The 19,675-nt window shown below is 36.3% G+C and overlaps 1 protein-coding gene across 2 annotated transcripts in view; it reads right to left on the bottom strand.

The window, feature by feature from the left end:
• The window catches only part of MSH3 (mutS homolog 3), a 113,588-nt gene that overhangs the window by 24,690 nt on the left and 69,223 nt on the right, over positions 1–19,675 (bottom strand). For both annotated transcript variants that reach the window (XM_040540627.1, XM_040540626.1), the window contains exons 15-20: positions 17,167–17,335; positions 13,802–13,866; positions 12,343–12,459; positions 9,193–9,300; positions 5,551–5,665; positions 1,980–2,137 (exon numbers count right to left, since the gene is read on the bottom strand). In XM_040540627.1, the coding sequence (XP_040396561.1) occupies positions 1,980–2,137; positions 5,551–5,665; positions 9,193–9,300; positions 12,343–12,459; positions 13,802–13,866; positions 17,167–17,335 (732 nt within the window). The remainder of the gene's footprint in view (positions 1–1,979; positions 2,138–5,550; positions 5,666–9,192; positions 9,301–12,342; positions 12,460–13,801; positions 13,867–17,166; positions 17,336–19,675) is intronic.

Here is a 19,675-nt window from a genome sequence, read left to right as displayed (position 1 = left end):
ATCTTTTACAGATCTGAAGTGACCATTTTGGACTTCTGAAGGAATGTATTACATAAAGCAGCTTTTTTGCTTCCTGTTACTCTTATGTTAACCTTTTAACTAATGCATGATTATTACTTTGTAAATAATAAAATTTCAATGTGTTCTTGATTGATTTTGAGCCAATTAGTTTAATAAATTACCAGTGCAATGACAAGAATTTAAATAATTCTTTAGTATACTTTTTGAGTGCTCATCATTTCAATTTTGACACATTTCACATTAATTGAAGAAAGGCATATCCATCTGAGTTTCCAGAGCTAATTTAGACAGGGAAGAAAGTTAATCCCCTGGATTAGAATCTCATTGGGCTCCAAATTAAATGGTCTGAAACCTCACAGCCAGTATGTGACATACCCTAATCCCTTTGGCTTGAAATCAAAAAGCACAAAGCAGCATGACAGAAGGTAAAACTGTTATGAGAACAGATGCAAAAATATCCACAATGCAGAAAAAAGCTAAGTGGAGTCAGAGAAACGCACTGGGAACAGGTGAAACTCAGATATATTAAATTCAAGGATTTCACACTACAGAGGACAGAAAACAACTTGTTCACTTGCCAGTGGGCACATAACAAAATCGCACTCCTTAGTGATTGTGTCACATTCCTCAATCTTTCTGCTGAAATAATCCTGTTGTAATGATAGTCAAACAAAATTAGAGGAAAAGGGATACTGAGTGTAAGAGAAACACATTTATGCTCTTATGGCTGGAAATTAAGTCAGTGTGAACACAAAAGCAGCACTCTGTGTTCACTGAAGAAACACAGAGCGAGACAAAAATAATCTTCAAATTGTTAGTAACATTGGAATATTTTTGCTGTAAAATAAATTATGTCTTGTGTGTCTCCACATCCCCTCAGAAATGCTCATTCAATCAAACAGTCAATTACTTTCAACATAGGGTAGGGAAAAAAAGGTGACTATTTTGAATTTTCAGCTCCAATTAATTTTGGAACAATAATACAAATTGTTTTCTAATTTGTTCAATGGCTTAGCACTGAAGTGCATCAAAGCATTATTTTGTTCATTTTTGTCATGACACAGTGAGGCAAAAGAATACAGTATCTTTGTATGATGGAGCAATCCCATATGAGCAATATTTCAAATTCTGTGTTAAAAGTTAACTCTGAAATGCAATCTTCCATCACATTTCATGGAGGATAATTCTACCACAAATATATAATCTTTGTGAAACTCAGAACCATAAATAATTATCCAGCTCAAATGGCACCAGTAACACAGAACTTTTGCTGATTAAAAAAAAGAGAGAAAAGAGGAAGGAGAAAAAAGGCTGGATAATCCTCGGTAATATCTGACTATTGAAAAAAAGTTCGGACTGTGCTGGTAATCTTTAAAATTTATTCAATGTTATTTTAAAAATGAGACTAAGACATGCCAGGTAAAATGAACTGCCATTATTCATTCTTTAAAAGACATCAAGTAACATATATACAAGACTGATAGTACAGAAAAGAGAGTAAGAATAGGGTATATGTGGACCCAAATTCTCAGTCCCAAATATTGGAAGTATGTACAACTGTGCTGCACAGCAGAAACTGTGATATGATTTTCAGAGTTAACAGCATTCATTTTAGGGGAAACATCAAATAGGTATCACCCAGCAGAATATTTGACTGAGATGTCCATTCAGGCAGATGCATTTAAACACCTAAATCTTAAATGAGCCAGACACATTAACATTCTCATCCTTTAAAGACTCAAAGATTCCAAAATAGTTTCTGTAGTCAAACAGCTGGCCAGAAAACCATGAAACAAAACCTAACGACCAGTGTGTGTATTTAAAAATGAAGGAGAAAACTAAGTATAAATTCTAATGTTCTACATGAAAAACAAAATTGTATTTTGATATACACACACCCACACACCCCATGCTGTAGTAAAGTTTTTGTAAACATACAGAAAATTTTGAAAGATTACCTGGTAAAAATACCATCCACAACACCAATTGTTGACTCCTCTGCAGGAACGTAGGAACCAATCTGTGCCATGACTGTGATCAATGCAACTTGCTTTATATAGGAGCTCTTTCCTCCCATGTTGGGCCCAGTTATTATCATGACCCTTTCACCATCTCCCTGGAAACACAGAACAGTGGTTAAACATATTGTCTGCATATGATGCATATAGAAAATCTGGTGTGTATACATATGCTCAGAAAGATACAGGACATGTCCTCAGGATTAAACGTTCTGCTTCTATTTGAACAGCTTCATTCATTCTTAGAGTTCATCACATTCACTTCTCAAGATATAATGCATTCTCAGATGGACAAATCTTCCTAAGATCTCTCCAGGCTGGTGAGAGAGAAGCATAGCAATCAACACTCATTGCTCTGGAGAAATATGGACAGAGTGAGGAAGAATTTTCCCTTTCTCCATCAAGAAACCAAGAAAGCACTCCAAGAACTTTCTGTGCAGTTTTCTTTGGAGAACGGGAGAATCTCATCAGCTTTCAGAATAGGCACCGTCACCCCAATTTGGTTGTGATCTGGATTCCTCTCCACTTAGAGTTCTCATTGCCAAATGGGACAAAGATCCGACCCAGATGTTAAACCCTTCAACATACCCACATCCAAACAGACTGGGTACTACAAGAAATCAAGACATCTCTGAGTTTAGCAGTACTTGGCTGTAACACAGATATTTCAAGCAGACTGCATCCAATCTCCGATTGAACAGTTTATCTAATCGTGAAATCCTATGGAAGATGTATCAGACACGAGAGTTCATCTCAGCTGTAATACCTCCTATAGTACCTAAAACTGTCTACGGCTCCAAAACAAAATATTCTTCCTCTGGTGAAAGACAACTCCTTACACAAAATTAAAACTCACCAATGAACATATAAGGCCTTCTCAGGGCCTGAATCAAGACTAGGAAATTACGTTATGCAAGGACTTCAGATAAACAGACTTTTATTTTGTACTACAACTTACAACGAAATCCAACAATTTATGAATTAACCAAAAGTCAGAATATTCCATTGCCCCATGGGACCGGCATAGAGGAAAGGATAAGCTCTGCATAATGAATATTAGCCACACTACTTAGGAAATTTGGAGGTCATCAGGCACCGTGACAAGAAAAATACAAATATCTCCCCAGAATCTCCTCACGATCTTTACAGATTTGCTTTTCTTTTGGGCTTTCATTCTTGTCAACACGGAGGCAAATAAAATTCATATAGGACTGACACTTTTATTTCATAATTCAGATCATACAGAAAGTACATGCAACCAGTATTTATTATATGTAAAAACTGTTTTAAACAGCTTTTTAAGCTGTTTTAAACAGCTAAAACAACAACAACAAAACCAAAACACATTCATAAGGAACTTGCAATAAAGTTAAAACACAGAAAATGACATTATCAGGAATGAAGGATGGATGTAATAAAATGCACGTGACTATATGGGAACAAAATTCATAACATTCTATTCTCTGAGGTATAGTTTCAATACTACTACTAAAACTTTGTCAGGGCCACCACCACTTCGCTCAACACAAGAATTTACAGATACTTAAAAGCAGAATGAGTTAATCCACAAGTTTCTTGCATGTGTGTGGTGTTCCTCCAGGGTCCCTCCAAGCATGTTCAGAGACTGGTGGTTGGTTTGCAAAGCCAGCTTTCAGAAAGAACATACACTGGAGCATCAGTCCAGAGAATCCACCCATCCTTACTAATGCATGCAACCATAAGCTAACATCTTACTGGAATATATGATAAAGGTACTAAAAAAATCCATGAGTATTTGGGGAAGAGAGGGAGAATGAAAGTATAAAATATTTATTTCAGGACACTGCAAGAAAGCTTTCCTGAAGTTAGATATCTGACAACATTTCAGTTGAAAACATGACAGGAGATGCATTTTCCTGCTGATTCAAACACAACTGTTAAAACTAGAGACATTTTAATAAACTGGATTCCCACCCACCTCTCTTAAAAAAGAGAGAACTCAAACCAACAGTAGGAGAGGAGGTGATTATACCATTACCACTTCCTTTTGTAATACTCAGTATCTGAAAAGCCAACATAAGAAGGGGACTAAAGGGAGAAAGTGCATGATGATTACTGAATGAAATGCTGATTTTTTTTTTTGTAAGAGCCATCTGTCGCTTTTTTGGAGTTCTAATAAATTTTTGAAAATGTTCTGTGAAGTATTGCACAATATCTATATCCTTGTTCAGCACAGAACAGCATTTAAAAATATTTCTAGAGAAATACATACTAACTTGAACAGTGCTTACCATGGCAATATTCCATGCTGACATCTGCTACCTTTTCTATGTTTACTGTATCAAAAGGCAGTTAAGTATTCAGAGGTAAGTTGCAAGCATATTTTTATATTCATTAGGATGAGAAATATAGTATTTTAAAAAAGATATAGTCAAATAAATATTCAACAAAAAAAGTCAAAAGGACATACAATTTAACAGGCAGGTTTTAGTTTTTCAGGGAGAAAAAGGAGAAAAACTAAAATATGCTCATCAGAAACTGATTTATGAAATAAAATAAGGCAGTGTTTTCTATCTAAGGTAATTGCATATTTATACCAATTTTAGGTAATGTAGGTTATAGAATTTAGGTACTGCATAGAAAACATTAAGTTGTAGCCCTTTTTGACCTGCTGACAACACCACCAAGAAAGTTAATAGTCTTCCTACTTCTCAGCATCCTATTACTTAATTCTGTGTTGCAGAAAGCAAGTCAGGGAGACATGGGTAGCACAGAGTCTGCGAAGCTACACATCAGGGATCTTCATCTATGTTAATATGAATGGCTTGTTACAACTGATGTGCAGTCTACACTGTGTGTACATGATACTACACAGTGAACAGTCAGAACTCTGTGAGTATGCTTCGTCAGATTGTGAAATGCTGTGTGAATGTAGCACTTCTAGAAAGAAAGGAAAACACATAGTAGAGAAATACCTTAAAACATCTGAGCTACCTTAGAAATAATTTGTAAGACTGAGCCTGCAAATGTGACACAGAAACTCAAGTGACTGATAATTTGTATATTATATGCCCATGGAAAAACAAACGTTAAAAATCTCCATATATTTGAGATAAATTTACTACAAAATGTAGACTCTCTCTAATGACATTGGTTAAAAAAATGTAATTATTCACTTATCTTTCAAAGATAACTACTTAAAAACAATCACATTTTCCTGATTTTGAGATTTCCTTTTCCCTCTTTCCCTTCCTTTTCCCTTTTCCCTTTCCTTTTCCCCTTTCCTCTTTTCTTTCCTTATGTGATTAAGCCTGAACAGGGTTGCTAAGAGAGAATCTGACTGCAAGATACCAGAAAACAGACAAAACTGACATGGTCATGTCTAGCAACGTCTCTCTGAAATGCAAGCAAGCAGCCCATATAGAAGCCATTCTATAATTAAATTATTTATTTTAACTTCCTGGCCAAAGAGCAAATTCCAGATTCATTCCCCTGAATGATTTTGAATCACAAAAGCTATCTTGATACTTACTGAAAGGTTAGTGGTGTTTGGAACATACTGATCCTGTTCTCCCAGTAGTACATCAATCACAGGGTGCCTGCCATTTTTTATGATTATTTCTTGCCGATTATCTTGCACAACTGGTCTGCAAAAAGGAAGATACATCAATTTCAATGTTCATTGTAACCAATTACTTAGAACTACTGCAATTAAAAGCTGTTGCGGGGGTCATCTACAATGCAGATTTTTGTCAAAATATGCAAATGACAGAAAAATGAATTCTTGCTAACAAATATTTCTAAGGAATGGATTAATTTAGTTTAAAGAAATATTAGTCGATTAAGTTTAGATATTTTAGAGTACTTTTGTGATTTTTTTACTATGTAGGAAATGCTTTCAGTTGTTCATATGTATTACAAAGAACTAGTAAGAACTACAACATGAACAAGCAATAACAAAACCCTTAACTCGAGAACAATCCACTTTCATAACACCACCACTACAGAAGCTCCAACAAACTTCCACCATTTGCAGATACTTTTGATATTCTCACAAATGATCTTGCTCATAAACTGGTCCAGCCTGCCACAGCATCAAGCCCTGGCTGGCACATGGACAGCGAAGAAAACTGTCCAGCTATGTATATTGTGACTGACAACACATTAAACCATACAAATCAAAGCCTACGGGATGGCAGAGCTGTAGTTCTATAAAAATATGAGCTGCAATCCTACTTCGCAGCAACTTCCAAACACATGTAAGAGTCATCACAATCGCTGTGGATAGAAAGTGTACTAAGTTGAAACACTGAAATGACAGTATCTTTTTAGAAATAAATATGCAAACCAGATTGATGTTACTTGTATTTTTTCTCTTCTCCAAACAATGTAATAAAAAGCATTTTTTTCAAATGGCTCCACCTTACCTACAAATTAGTCTATACACAAGGATATAACTAATAAACCATGTACAATTCTGTTACATATCTCCAGTCTAAGAAGCTCCACCTCAAAAAGCTGTCTGTTCTTCACAGAACAAAAAACACTAAACAACATAGTAACTAAACTATACCTGTGATTTCTTTTTTTTTTTTTTCTGTTCTCCTTTTTCATCATAAGTGAAGTGCAACATAAATTGAGCAGTAGATGTGGTTTCATGTCTCTGCAACACTTTCCTACAGTACAAGCGTTTTGTGGTAAGAGCAATAACTCAGGGAAGTGGCAGTAGCTGAGAAAAGAGAATAATGGCATAAAGCCACAGAACTTTTGGACTGGAAATGAAGTAACACTTGGGTGGACTTCAGAAGGAATACAAAATTCAGGGAAAGTGTGATTTTCCTTAGGCTGAAGAATGACTGTGCAATTAGAAAGGAAAACGGAGATAAAACAATGGCATATTAGGAACAGAAGTCACTGGGGAAAGAGATGCAAGCTGAAAATGCTGTGTGGGGTTTGGTTTTGTTTTTTTGTTTGTTTAGCTTTTTTTTTTTCAGCATACGGACAGTTCCAGCAGTTACACAGCTGAGATGAAGTCAGTAAGGGCTGAGTCTTAGGGTACAAAAAAAGGAAATTTCACTCTCCACTCTTGTCAGATATGTAACTAGTTTGGAGCTGTAACAGGATGGTCTGAGAAGGGAAGAGCACATACCTAGACGTACATCCCTCCTCTACCTCTCCATTTTGGAGCCAAGAAGGAGAGATGTCAGCTAAATGATCCATTTGCTATTTTAAAATTCTACCCTCATCTTTGGAAATCACCATGTTTTTTTAACTGGTCGTGTCTCCTTCCACAAAGCTTTGAGACAGGATGTAGTTTCAGGATGCCACGAGCCTTGCCAACTGCCTGTTCTCGTTTCAGACAATGGGGCCCACAGAAGCAAAGCCTCAGACACAGTCATTCAAAAGGTCTTTCCTGCCCTATGTCCTCACAATGTGACAAGCATGTGTCATGCAGTAGGGAAAAAAAAAAAAAAAGAAAAAAGAAAAGAAAAAAATATCTCTGGAATGCTTAACACGTTATTGAGTCATGTAGCATCTTTCCAACAGAATTCCAGAAAGTTAATAAATTTACAAACTGCAGAGTGGACAACACAAATATCAGATGATGATGATGTCTGGGCTACCTGAATTATCATCCTTACATATGTAACTTTGCTGCCTGAGAGCCCTGACTTTGTTCATCATTCCTGTAAAGGATGAGTCTCCCAACATGGGTGTCCCAGGATGACCCGCGGAAGCTGTAAGAGACACTTAGCTCTTTCCAACAGCTGTGTGGAGCACCTGTGCTGCTAACTTCACAACTCATTTAAATGCCTTAAAAAACACTCCTCAGAAATACCTGAACTAGTTAATATGAAAGTCTCATTTTCTTTTCTGTAGACCTCCAGAATTAATTATTGACATCTTCCCTTTGGCTGAGGTTTAGCTAAGGAGTCTCCTCCCTGACGGTTTATAAGCTCTAAGCCACTCTTTAATATTCAGTGAATTATTTAAACTCTGTGCAGTGAATTAATAAGATTTCAGTTTGTTTTCTCATCTGAGTATACAGAAATAAGTGAGCAATTACTTTCAAGGAGATTCTAATAGAGGCACACAAGATCCCAAGAGTCCACAGTGATCAATATTATCTTTATATTCTTTATTATCTTCTGTATAAAATCAGAAGTGTATTTAAGTTGACTTCCCTTCCTCCTTACACATTTAATTTGCTGTACTTTCACAGGTCTCAAACGTCACTAATTCAGATGTTTGTTTGTAAGTAATCGTCTGATCACTTGTACCACTTGTGGTGCAGCTTCACAATGAAAACACTTACTGGAAACTGGAGACTGGAAACTAACCCCGTACAGAAGTGTATACAGTAAACCTCAGAAATAGTAACTACAGGCCTTCAGGACAGCTCTCAGCAAGCTGAATTAGTGTCTCAGTGTGTCTCCATGTCTACAGGGACAGACACCTTGCAGGATGGAAATGGGCACCCCAGTGAAGGTGACAGTCTCCATGCGGAGGCAAGAGACGTGGGCTTGTGATGGGGGAGGAACACAGGAGTTGCAGGGTGTGCAAGCTCAGGAACCAGCTTTAGACCAACCTCGGGGAAGCAGGACTTGAAGCGCTGTGCTTCTGCAACTCAGAGAGCAAGAGTGATAGCCTTGGCACCGCTAGAGTCCCAGGCTGCACTGCCTGGTATGCATGGACGGGTCTTAGGTGGAGGGATGTGCACAGCTCATCAGATCTGAACACACTGTCATAGGTAAGACATTATCACTTCTGTAGCAGGTGGCATTAGTATTTACCTGTCTTTACCCGAAATACATCTTTGAAACACCTCATAAACCTTAGAAACTTTGGTATTAGAAAGACCTCTCTGGGAAAATAATAAGGAGCATGGACATGGTTTCCATGCAAAGTTAAACATATATTTATGTGTTTGTGAGATATCATCAACTAGACTCATGTGAAACAACAGATAGACAAGTGGAAGCTGTCAAATGTGAATTGCAACATTTATGGTCTTGAAATAAGGCTAAAAGCATTGCTTTGCAAAATCAGATTAAGTTAAAACTACTGTAAACAATTTTAATTATACATACTGTACTACACAAACTCAACTGAAATTTATTTTAAATACTCAAATTCCCTATAAAACCCTAAATAAAAATTAAAAATTGATTACCTGCAATAGTCTCCTTGTTTAGCCACCTGTGCCAATGAGAACAGACAGTCGATAGTTGCTAGGTGACCAATCGCTTTAGACACAGGGTGATAATGTTCACTAAAATGGCTATTCCAAAACAGGGAAAAATAACAGGAGAAAGAAAAAAAATTAAAAAATTTTATACAGATACAAATGCATTGTCAAAATATACCCCATGCAGGTTTCTCAAAGGGCTCCTATGATCTTTAAATTACTCTGAATTCAAATCTCCCAGCAGTGTATTAAGTTACCATATGAGGACACAATCTTAATCACGATGGACTTCATGATTCTGTTGTAACAGGGAATTATTTTTAAGCACAAAAAAGCAGACAAAATGAAATTCGCTAAATAGCATACAAGGGGTCTGCAGTTGATCCCTGCTGCCTAAATGAGGTCTGTAAAAACGCCACTGTTTATCACAATGTTAACGAATCCCAAGTGCCAATTCACTTCAATCATACACTAAAGTCAAAAATATATATAATAAAAGTGCCTGAATACAGTTGTTGTCTACAATTTCAACAAAATATGGTATATACAACAGAAAATTCAAGAATTCATTTTCCGTTTATGGCACTGTTTCACCCAGTACATTAATGAAGTTACCAGGAGAACACCGTTTTCAGTAGACTTCATTCTCTTAGCACTTATGAATTCATTTTCTCCTCTCCTGGTCTCAAGGATACAACTTGGAATATAAATCCAGTATGGGAGCAGAATTTAAAAAGGTGGGGAGAGGGTAGGATACTGTATGCTGCTATCAGCATTGAAAACAGCAAGGTAAACGTGAAAAGCAGCAGATCTAAGTGCAGAGAGGTTAACACAGGTCAACTCAAACTTAGATAGCTAATTTAGTGACAAATATTATTTAACCAAACTACTCTACGGGATCACAAAGCCAAAACAGCTTGAGGAGAGCAAACTGGAATGTGTTTTCTCGTTCCTACCAAATAAACGGGATTTCTGAGTTCCTACTAGGAGGCAAAACCTTGGCCCCAGTTACATTCATGGCATCACATTCAGCATGTCCTGGGCACCAATGAAGGGAAGGGGAAACTGTGGCTTTGCCACATGTATGTCACCTACAGCCTTTACAGAACCGAAGGTAATGCAAAAGCCACAAACGATGAAGCCTGACTTCCAGACCTCACAAGGATTTTGAAGGGCTGGCAGGAAGAAAACACATTTTAATACTTACTAAAACAGGAAATCTAATAGAGCATTTAGCAACTAATCATCATAGATAATTTCTGGAATGTTAAATGACTGTTAGAATAGTAGTATTTCAAAATACTGCTGATGTTGTTCACTGGGGTGGTCAACCTGTGGCTCCGCAGCTGCACAGAGATCACAAATAAAACAAGAGTTGCTCCTAGGCAAGTGCTGGCAGCAGGACTCCGCTGATAGTTAATCAGAAACCATCACTGGCCAAGTAAAAGTATTAACATAGGGTACTGGGGGCACCTTTTTGTGTTGCAGCTAAGTTAGCTACTGTCAGAGAGGTCCTACACAGATTCCTGTCCCTTCTCTGGCCCCAACCACCTGCTTCCTACTGTTCCATCCTCAGCCACAGATTCTCCCGCAGTGCATCCTGTTCATGGAGCTAGATGATTCAAAGTCTACTCATGTTTTTGCAGGATCAGCTTAATTCCCACTCTGTTTGCTCTGACTGCCAAGGTCATTTGACAGCAGGGAGTCTCTACACCAACTCCAGAGCACTGGGGGGCTGACACACTTAAGGCCAAAGGCACACCCAGCCCAATATCATCCTGCAACACAGAGGTGGGACCCTCAAGGAAAACCACCATCCCCTGCCACAGAGGGCCCACTGCTGGAGCAGCCAACCCCCAGACAGGATGTCAGAGAGGTACGGAACACAACTTAGAAACATTTTGGCATTTAAATGCTTGCATCAGTTTGATCGCTTCTCTTTAAAAGATACATGATGTGTATCCATTGTCTGTCCAGTATTTAAAGCAGTTGACCTGGTGCTAAAAAAAAAATAGTCTTTTTGAAGAAAACTGCTACAGGCAAGACTACTGACATATGACATATACATAATTAGAAGACAACTTTGGCATAGGAATGTTTACTTGCAGAAATTCAGTGTGATGGTAGATCAGAGAAGGTAAAAAATCCCTGTCATGTAGAGACAGCTTCAAAGGGAACTTGCTAGGTTTCAGTATCAGGGAAAAAAAGCACAACTGAAAGTCAGCCGGTAATCACTGCATGACATGAGGAACAAGTTCAGTGGTCTGTAACTCATACAAGTGAAAAAATATCCAATAACCCAACACCTGAAAAGTCAAAGGTATTTATAAATTTGAGAAATCATTTTCAAACTCCCATTTTGAAGATCCTTTGACTAAACAGTCAAATAAGTTCGTTTGAAACTCTGATCTGAGACAAACAATGACAGTTGTGAGGGATAATACTCTAGTTACCTTCTAAGAGACTCACAGTTAGTTGCAGGGTTATCATACATAGCATACAATTGTGTAGAATTACATCCATCCAGGAGACTGCCTGAATACCCTGAACAGTTCTCACTCAAAAACTCTAACACTGCAATTGTACTTTATTTTTTCTTTCAATAACGGTACACTTAACAGTGAAACCATACTGTATATTAATTAATGTCAAAGGAGAATTTGCTTAGCTTATACAATAAAATCTTATTTGTATTGTACATCATTAATAAATACATAATAAAAATACTAGATTCAGTTTCGTTCATTCACAGAGAGTTGCACTTTCAGGTTCTTAGTGCTATCATACTAGTTTTCAAATTTTGAGAGTCACTTAACATTATTAAATATACATTTTCATCAGAATTTCAAAATCTGGAGATATCACATCTGCTCTCAGGTCTGTATGTAAATGTCTTGCCTTAAAATACTTTAACTTCAAGAACAGTATTTTGACCATATCTTCATATTTGTTGTGAGCAATACAACTATCAACTCTTTCTTTTTTTTAAAAGATAAACATCTTTTTCTGTTCCTGTAGCAAAAATAAAATAAAATAAAATAAAATAAAATAAAATAAAATAAAATAAAATAAAATAAAATAAAATAAAATAAAATAAAATAAAATAAAATGATGAGTCCTACTTTGTAGACTTACTCTAGAAAATTTAGCCATTCAGCACCACAGACAAGGATTAGCTGCTCCCGAAGCTGATTCAGATGTCTGTAATTTTCTATAATGAAAGGAGAGTGGAAACGGCTGACAGCTTTTGTGCTGGAAGACAGAGAAAAGCCAAACAGGAAATCAAGGTTACTAAGCAATCAGTTATACCATCTATATGCAAAACTGGACAAGTTTTCTTATTCTCTGTAAGCCTTGAAAATGTATGTCAAAAAAAAAAAAGTTATTTTATGGTGGTACTAAGCTCTATTGATTCCAGTCATCTATACCGTGAATAAAGTGACCAGTTGCTGCACCACTATCCATTCAAAAAACCTTTAAAATGTTTTTCGTACTATAGCACGTACCACAGAAGTATATGTATTTCACAAAATTCTGTCCAGCAATATGCTGCACAATTAGATAAATTTTCTGTGACTGCATATACAAAAAATTACAATAAAAAAACACCTTAAAAAGGAAAACTATGATCAGTCTGAAATAAATGTAGTAACTACAGGCTGTCATGCACATATACTAGTTTTCATCTGGGGCACTTGCTATTTACCTATATATTTTTATTAAAGGACTCTGACATTCCTAGACTTATTTTTATTTTTGTTCTTGTTGTTTAATTGCCTTTTTTTTTTTTTTAATTTTTATTGCTCTTCATTTTCTTATTTCTGGCTATTCTGTTTACTTCTAATACTTCTTGCATAAGTCAATAACGACACTTTAGAGTTCACCTTTATTATGCCTATTTCTGGTGATAGATGTCTGGTGTACATACATTATAACACCAAGGTGTTTGACCTGCTTCAATAATAAAACAAATGTCTGAGGAGGAAAAAAAAGCCTATTACATAGTTCAGTCCACCTCTCTTTAACCTACTATCAAAAATCATGATTACTTCACGTAACACTAAGTACAAGCCAAGTAATACTTGTGCGTATAAGTAAAATGACATTTTAAATACAATGAGTTTACTGAGATGCACAAACAGATCTTTGCACAGACACCTTTACCTATCTGAATAAAATAATAAAACACTTACCATTCTGAAAGGCTTGTGCCTAAAAACTACAGGCTTGTACCTAAAAACTACAGGCACAACTGAATAAAGACAGTAGTTTTGACACCAGTAAATATCATTGACAAATCAAAAAAGTAAAGTATTGCACTAAGGATCTAGTGCAATGTTAGAAAGAAAAGAAAAGAAAACAAAACAACAACAAAAATAAGAACTCCAGTTCTTCAGTTTGGTTTTGTGTGCTTTTAAACCAAACCTATTATGGCAAAAATTAACATAACAATTTGGTTTTGTTGGCTTTCAGTTTAAAAATAAAAACCACATGGAGCAACAAGAATGTGTGTGGAATTAACTGTAACACCAAGATACTGTATTTTATTTCTCATGTTTTAGAACAGAACAAACTTGAAAGACATTTTACATACCTGCTAACCATAACCCAGCTTGATGGCACACGTGATATATGGGAATTCTTGACTTCTATCAAAAACTAAAATAAACAGAAATGTAGTATTACATATCACAGGTAGTTATGAAGACTACAGAGTAATATTCTTCATATAACAAGAAATTTGCCTGCATTGGAGGAAAGCCATATTCAACCTGAAGAGGCTGAGCAGACCAGCAGTAACTAACTTGCTTTTTCCCCAGAAGCGAAGGTCATGACATGAACATTTTCTACCAGTGACTCCATTCCTGAGGTGTTCCTGTGCCATGCTGCTGTCCCTTCTCTGCTCTTCCACTCCTCCAACCACTAACATGCTCTGCTTGCACATCAGGCCAAAAGCAGACCAAATCTATTATGTGAGTTTTGCTTACCTGATCCTGACCTAGCCATGCACCAATTCAGCACACAATTTATTTACACAGATCCTACATTATATACCACCTCCACTGAGGCTATTGCTTGTCAGAGAGACATGTCTTCCTGACTAAGGACCAACGACTCATACTGAGACACGTTTACCTGTAACAGTTCATAAACAAGAACTCAAAATCTCAAATATTAGCACTGTATCTACAGCACATTATTTCAAATTTAGATATGCTTGAGGTCAGAAAGAGAATGAACAGGGGAAAACAGCACTAACAGGCTGAGAGCACTGAAAATTACACGATGTGTTTATTACAGTATTTTATACGATTCACATTGGTTATCTTTATAACCTTCCCTGAGGTCCTAGATGTCAAAGAATTGAGGCTTTCTCGAATAAAAGAATTCACCTGCAAAATGAATTTCTAGCAGAGACTGAATTAACCCAGAGTCTGATCACCTTTACAGCAAACCATCAGACTCTCATCTCACAAAGTTTTTCCACTGCAGTTAGTGTGATTTAGATAAAACCTTCCTTACCACATCAAAACAGTCAGCAATCACCTTCAAGTACAAACAAGAATAATCCTAAAATGAGCACAAGATTCTACAAAGGACAAAATACGCTAGTTCTTAATTTACCTAAGATACCCTTAAAATATTTGGTATGGTTGAAACCCTTAAATTGCATAATGCACTTGAGATAATAGGACTGAAAATAGGTAGAAGTAGAGATCTGCAAAGATTTGAAAACAAGCCAACTATTGCTACTGCTAGCGTTGCTGCTGATGTGCTGGTATTACATTTTTTCTAAAGTTCATCTCAAAACAACTTAATATGCTATGTTTACAAAAGGAAGACAGAAAATAATACCACATTTGTGTCTATGCTGGATGCCTGAACTCAAAACAACCTAAATAAACATAAACAGTTCAATCGCCTGGTTTGTTTGTGTGGCTAGTGAGAAATAAGCAAAGAGATTGTGACCTCCTTCAAAGCAACAAAAGCATTAGCTTTTTCACTGTCTAATTCTTAGCTCTATTAGATAAATAATTGCAGTATTAAATAAACTGGGTCCAAAGCACTGCTTATGCCATGCAGGAAGCAAATAATTGCCAAATGTAGCAATTTCCCTCTAAATCCTGCCTGAAACAAACAGCAATGCTATCCTTATCTGGACAGCTTTCTGTCCTGTTTAATATCTATAACAAATTACAGTAGAGGTCTGGAAACAAAAGATGAAATAGATACGTGTGTGACCTCACATTTTGGAAAAGATATGTGTCATCTGGAGCTTCACCAGAACTGTAACACGAACTTCACAACACATCTAAGTCAACAAACTGTGGGCTGACTCTGAAAACCTTCCACAATCACAGGTTTGGGGGCACACATTAAACAGAAAATAGTTTGACTCTGTTTTTTCTCTGTGAAGGCCTGTTCCCTAAAAAGATGTTCAGACTGGGGAGATGCACAGAAGTTCCTTGAAGCTTCACTCTCTTCCAGAGAACCCTACTTCTGCCCGTGATAGTTGCTAAGAAGTGTTTGCATACTACTGCATCTATCAGTATGCTACAAGAATTTAAGAATTTAACAGACAGATGTGAGGAAGACAGACCTCATCTCAAAGAGACTCTTGTTATACCTGTGCTCTGCTCCTTCCACTCAATTACCCTTCCATTACTTCCATTCTTTTAGCGTCTTTCCTTACCTCGTTGACCATCTTCTACAACCGTTTTTCTACTGCCTCTCTTGATGTCACTGAAACAACTGTACCAGATGAAATTAGCTAACAGCTACTCACAATCTCTTCTGCTCCTCTCAAGCATAAACCAAGATAGATCTGTTGGTCTACAATTATTTATGAGCTGTCTGATCCTGCAATGGTCCTCTCTCTTAAAATGTGCATGCTGACTTGTGGTTTCTGAAATTCTTCTGTCCAATTCATGTCTGACTACTCCCTCAGGCTCTCCCCAGCCTTTAATCAATTCTTCTCTTCTTCCTTCCTCCACACAGCTGTCTTCATCCACCCCTCAAATCATCCTATATGAGAGAAACGTTTCAAACCCCGGCTCTTCCCTTCCTCACACAATACTCTTCCCGTTTTCTCTTGGACTCCAGCATCCATGAAGACAGCCTACCCAACTCGCTAGTCACGTGTTTTTTCTTCTCAATGTCACCATCAAAAGCTATATTCACCTGATGTCTTTATCAAATGCTGCTCGTTCCTCACTAATTAATATCTTTTACCCTCAACTGGCAAACTATTTCCTCACTGCTTCTCAGTATTATTTTCCCAATTTTCCATGGATTTTTCCTTTGGCTTGCTCATGTTAATTCCCAAATGATAATGCTGAACGGTGCTACCTCACTGCTCCTTTCGATTCCCCCACAAGTCTGTGGGAACCTGTTCTCTCTCCTTCTTTGGACTCAACTTCTCATCTCACTGAAGCATGGCCTGTCCATACCTGCAGAGCATCTAGCATACACACAACAGTTCAGACCACAAGCACTGTTTCTAAGAATTAAAATCAGTAAAGTAACATTCGTCATTCTTTAATACTGTTCCTCTTCGCTCATATATTTCAAATTAGAGTCTTAATCAGTACTTACAAAATCATTCTACCATTCTCCAAATTAACCTAACACTGTATTTCCTGGTTCTCTGAGAATATTTCAGCACTTAATAGTCACATAGTTAACCTCGGAAGTATGCAAGTGTTTTTACATATACAGAAAAGCATTACTGAAGCAAATCCATCTGCACTAATGTATTTTTATTCTTTAAATCACTAAAGTAAATTGAGTTAACAAAGCGACTGTCAGAAAACTGTTCTTCAAAGCTGTACAAGAGAATATAATCAAATGACCTCATCAAGCATCATACTAAATGAAGAGTTCTAGTTAAGCCCCAGTTTCAAACCACTTTCTACACAAACACAAGGATACAGTCATACATAATAGATACCATATTACCTCTTGACCAGAAACTGTAACATACTCTGCAGAAGGATTCCTAATTTGTTTACGAATTTCCAGAAGATGTAATTGGATTTTAGACAGCACCTCCAGGATCTCTTCCTTTTTCTTACTGATGAGAGGGAAGTCTGTAAGGTCCTTGAACAGCTGGGTTTTATCCCCAGTCCTATCCATAAGAAATATAAGATAAAATAACAGTAAACCCAAAGATATATTCCCTATTTACTAGCTACATCTGTATTTTTATTCATTATTCTCATTTGCTTTAACACTAGATTTATTTCCTTGTAAATACAACTTTTCTGTTATTTGGTCATGGTACAAAACATTTACCAAAAGCTGTCATACACACTGCATAAACAGAAAGGCACTTTGCACACAAGCCAAAGGCTACACCAAGAACCCCACCAAAAAATGTATTCAAAATTCCTTTATACTCATTGTGTGTCACACGCATTCTTCTATACCAAATGCTACAGAGTCTTTTTTTTTTTTTTTGGTCTCTTAATGTGAAGTCTGCAGCTTTCTGCTTGTTCTCCCTTGGTCCAGAATGGCAAGAAAAGAAAGCACAATGAAGATTGTTCCTTTCTGTCTACAATTCTGGAATACAATTGCTGCCCCACCCTGCAGCATCCTGAGTGCAGACAAAACCTTTATCAATATTGAATGGGAAGCTCTGGATAATTTATGTACAACATGTGAATGGAGATTTTTCATGGATTTAGATTTTGGCCAAATATGGGCAGATATCCATGAAGCTTGCAAGGAAAAATTCCTCCCACAAGGCCTTCCTCAAAGCAGAATGTCATCAGGAGCTTCTCAGAGGAGCCTCCTTTTTTTCTCATGACAAGATTAACCACAGTATTTTAAATACATGCAAAACAATGCTCTTTTATAGTGTCATTGTCAAAAATGACAGAATTGTTTTGGCTGCACTATCTTAGCTCAAGATTGAAACCTGAAACAGAAAATGCCATTCAAGTGTTTAAAATTGGGAAGCTAAACAAGCTATTAAAAATAAGGTTGTCATCAAAAATAAAAAAAAATAAAATAAAAAAAGTATCAGGCAAGCAACAAAAAGTAGTTAAATCAGTGCCAAGTTAATTGGAATATATATTTGTATTTTAGTGCAAATCTAAAACTCTAACAGTTAATTGCTTAAGTTTCCTGAAATCTAATATCTGGAGAGTAAGTAATTAGCAAACAAAATAATAAAATCTGAAAGTGATAAAAAGAAGTCTTGTGTTCTGCCTACTCTGATACCCTTTTCCCTGAGAATGAATCTGCAACTGGACCCAGTGACCAGACAGGTAACATAAAACCTGTGTTTTAATTTTGCATTACAAGAACATAGTTATTATATAAGTGACAGTAAAGACGCCATTTTGAAATACAATACTAATTTTTAGAAACAATTTTGTGCTAATTAGACCTGTTTCCATGGGAATGTGAGGAAAAAAGATCGCTAGTAGCCAGCAGCTGATGAAGACTGTCACTGTAATGCCTACCAAAAATTTAAAGTTGACAGTTTAAATATATATATGTATAAATACATTAAATATATATATATATATTTAAACTGTCAACTTTATAACATATACACCTGTGTGTATCACAAAGCTCCATGAAAAAGCCCTTGAAACAGAAACATAATTTTGAAAAGCACTAAAGGACTGCACCCATACCACATAATAGAATTAACACATGATGCATGTGTAAGTGTGTGTGCACATATAATTATATCAATAGTCACCATGATTATTATGAAAGAAAGGTTTTTGAGCACAAATAATACTGTCACACTAGTTTGAGATACATTTAGGCCAAAGAGCAAGTTATTTTAGTCTTTATCTTGAATACATGCAAATAATATATATGCATTCTGCAAACCAGTAATATCTTCCTTTTACACTAGTGTATCTTATTCTTTTATACTATTCTAGCCATCGTCAACACACTGACAGAAAAAAAAAAAAAAAACAACATATTTTAAACCTACCTACAGTAAATCCGGTATAATTAAGATAAAGTCTGTTTTGTCATAATCTGTCACAACTATAATTGGATACCATGCATCAGTAGAAATCTTATAATCCCACCTATCCAATGGACATGGCAAATATTTCAACCCTTCTCAACTTCTAAATTTATACTCTTTGCATCTATCTCTATTTCAGAAGCAAATAACAGAAGTGCTGGGCTTTGATTCTGATTTTTTTTCAAATCTCAGCTGGAGAAAAATAAAAGATTTTATAAATAAAATGGATGTTTATTTTTAGTCTATTGGGGAAAAAGAAGATCAAGACTGTGCTGCCTCAACATAACTAAACATTAAAACTATATACTGCATATTTCATCAAAGAATCATTAGGTATATCAATTAAATCTCATAGTAATTCACACAAGAAAATGTTCAAACAAAGTTGAATGAAAATTTCTTATAGCAGGGAAGTTTAGGACGATCTGAACATAAAGCTGGGCGGTATTCATGATGGGTTCAGAACAT

Source organism: Cygnus olor, chromosome Z (assembly GCF_009769625.2).
Source record: "Cygnus olor isolate bCygOlo1 chromosome Z, bCygOlo1.pri.v2, whole genome shotgun sequence".
NCBI classification, from domain to species: domain Eukaryota; kingdom Metazoa; phylum Chordata; class Aves; order Anseriformes; family Anatidae; genus Cygnus; species Cygnus olor.
This window is presented reverse-complemented; position numbering and strand designations above follow the sequence as displayed.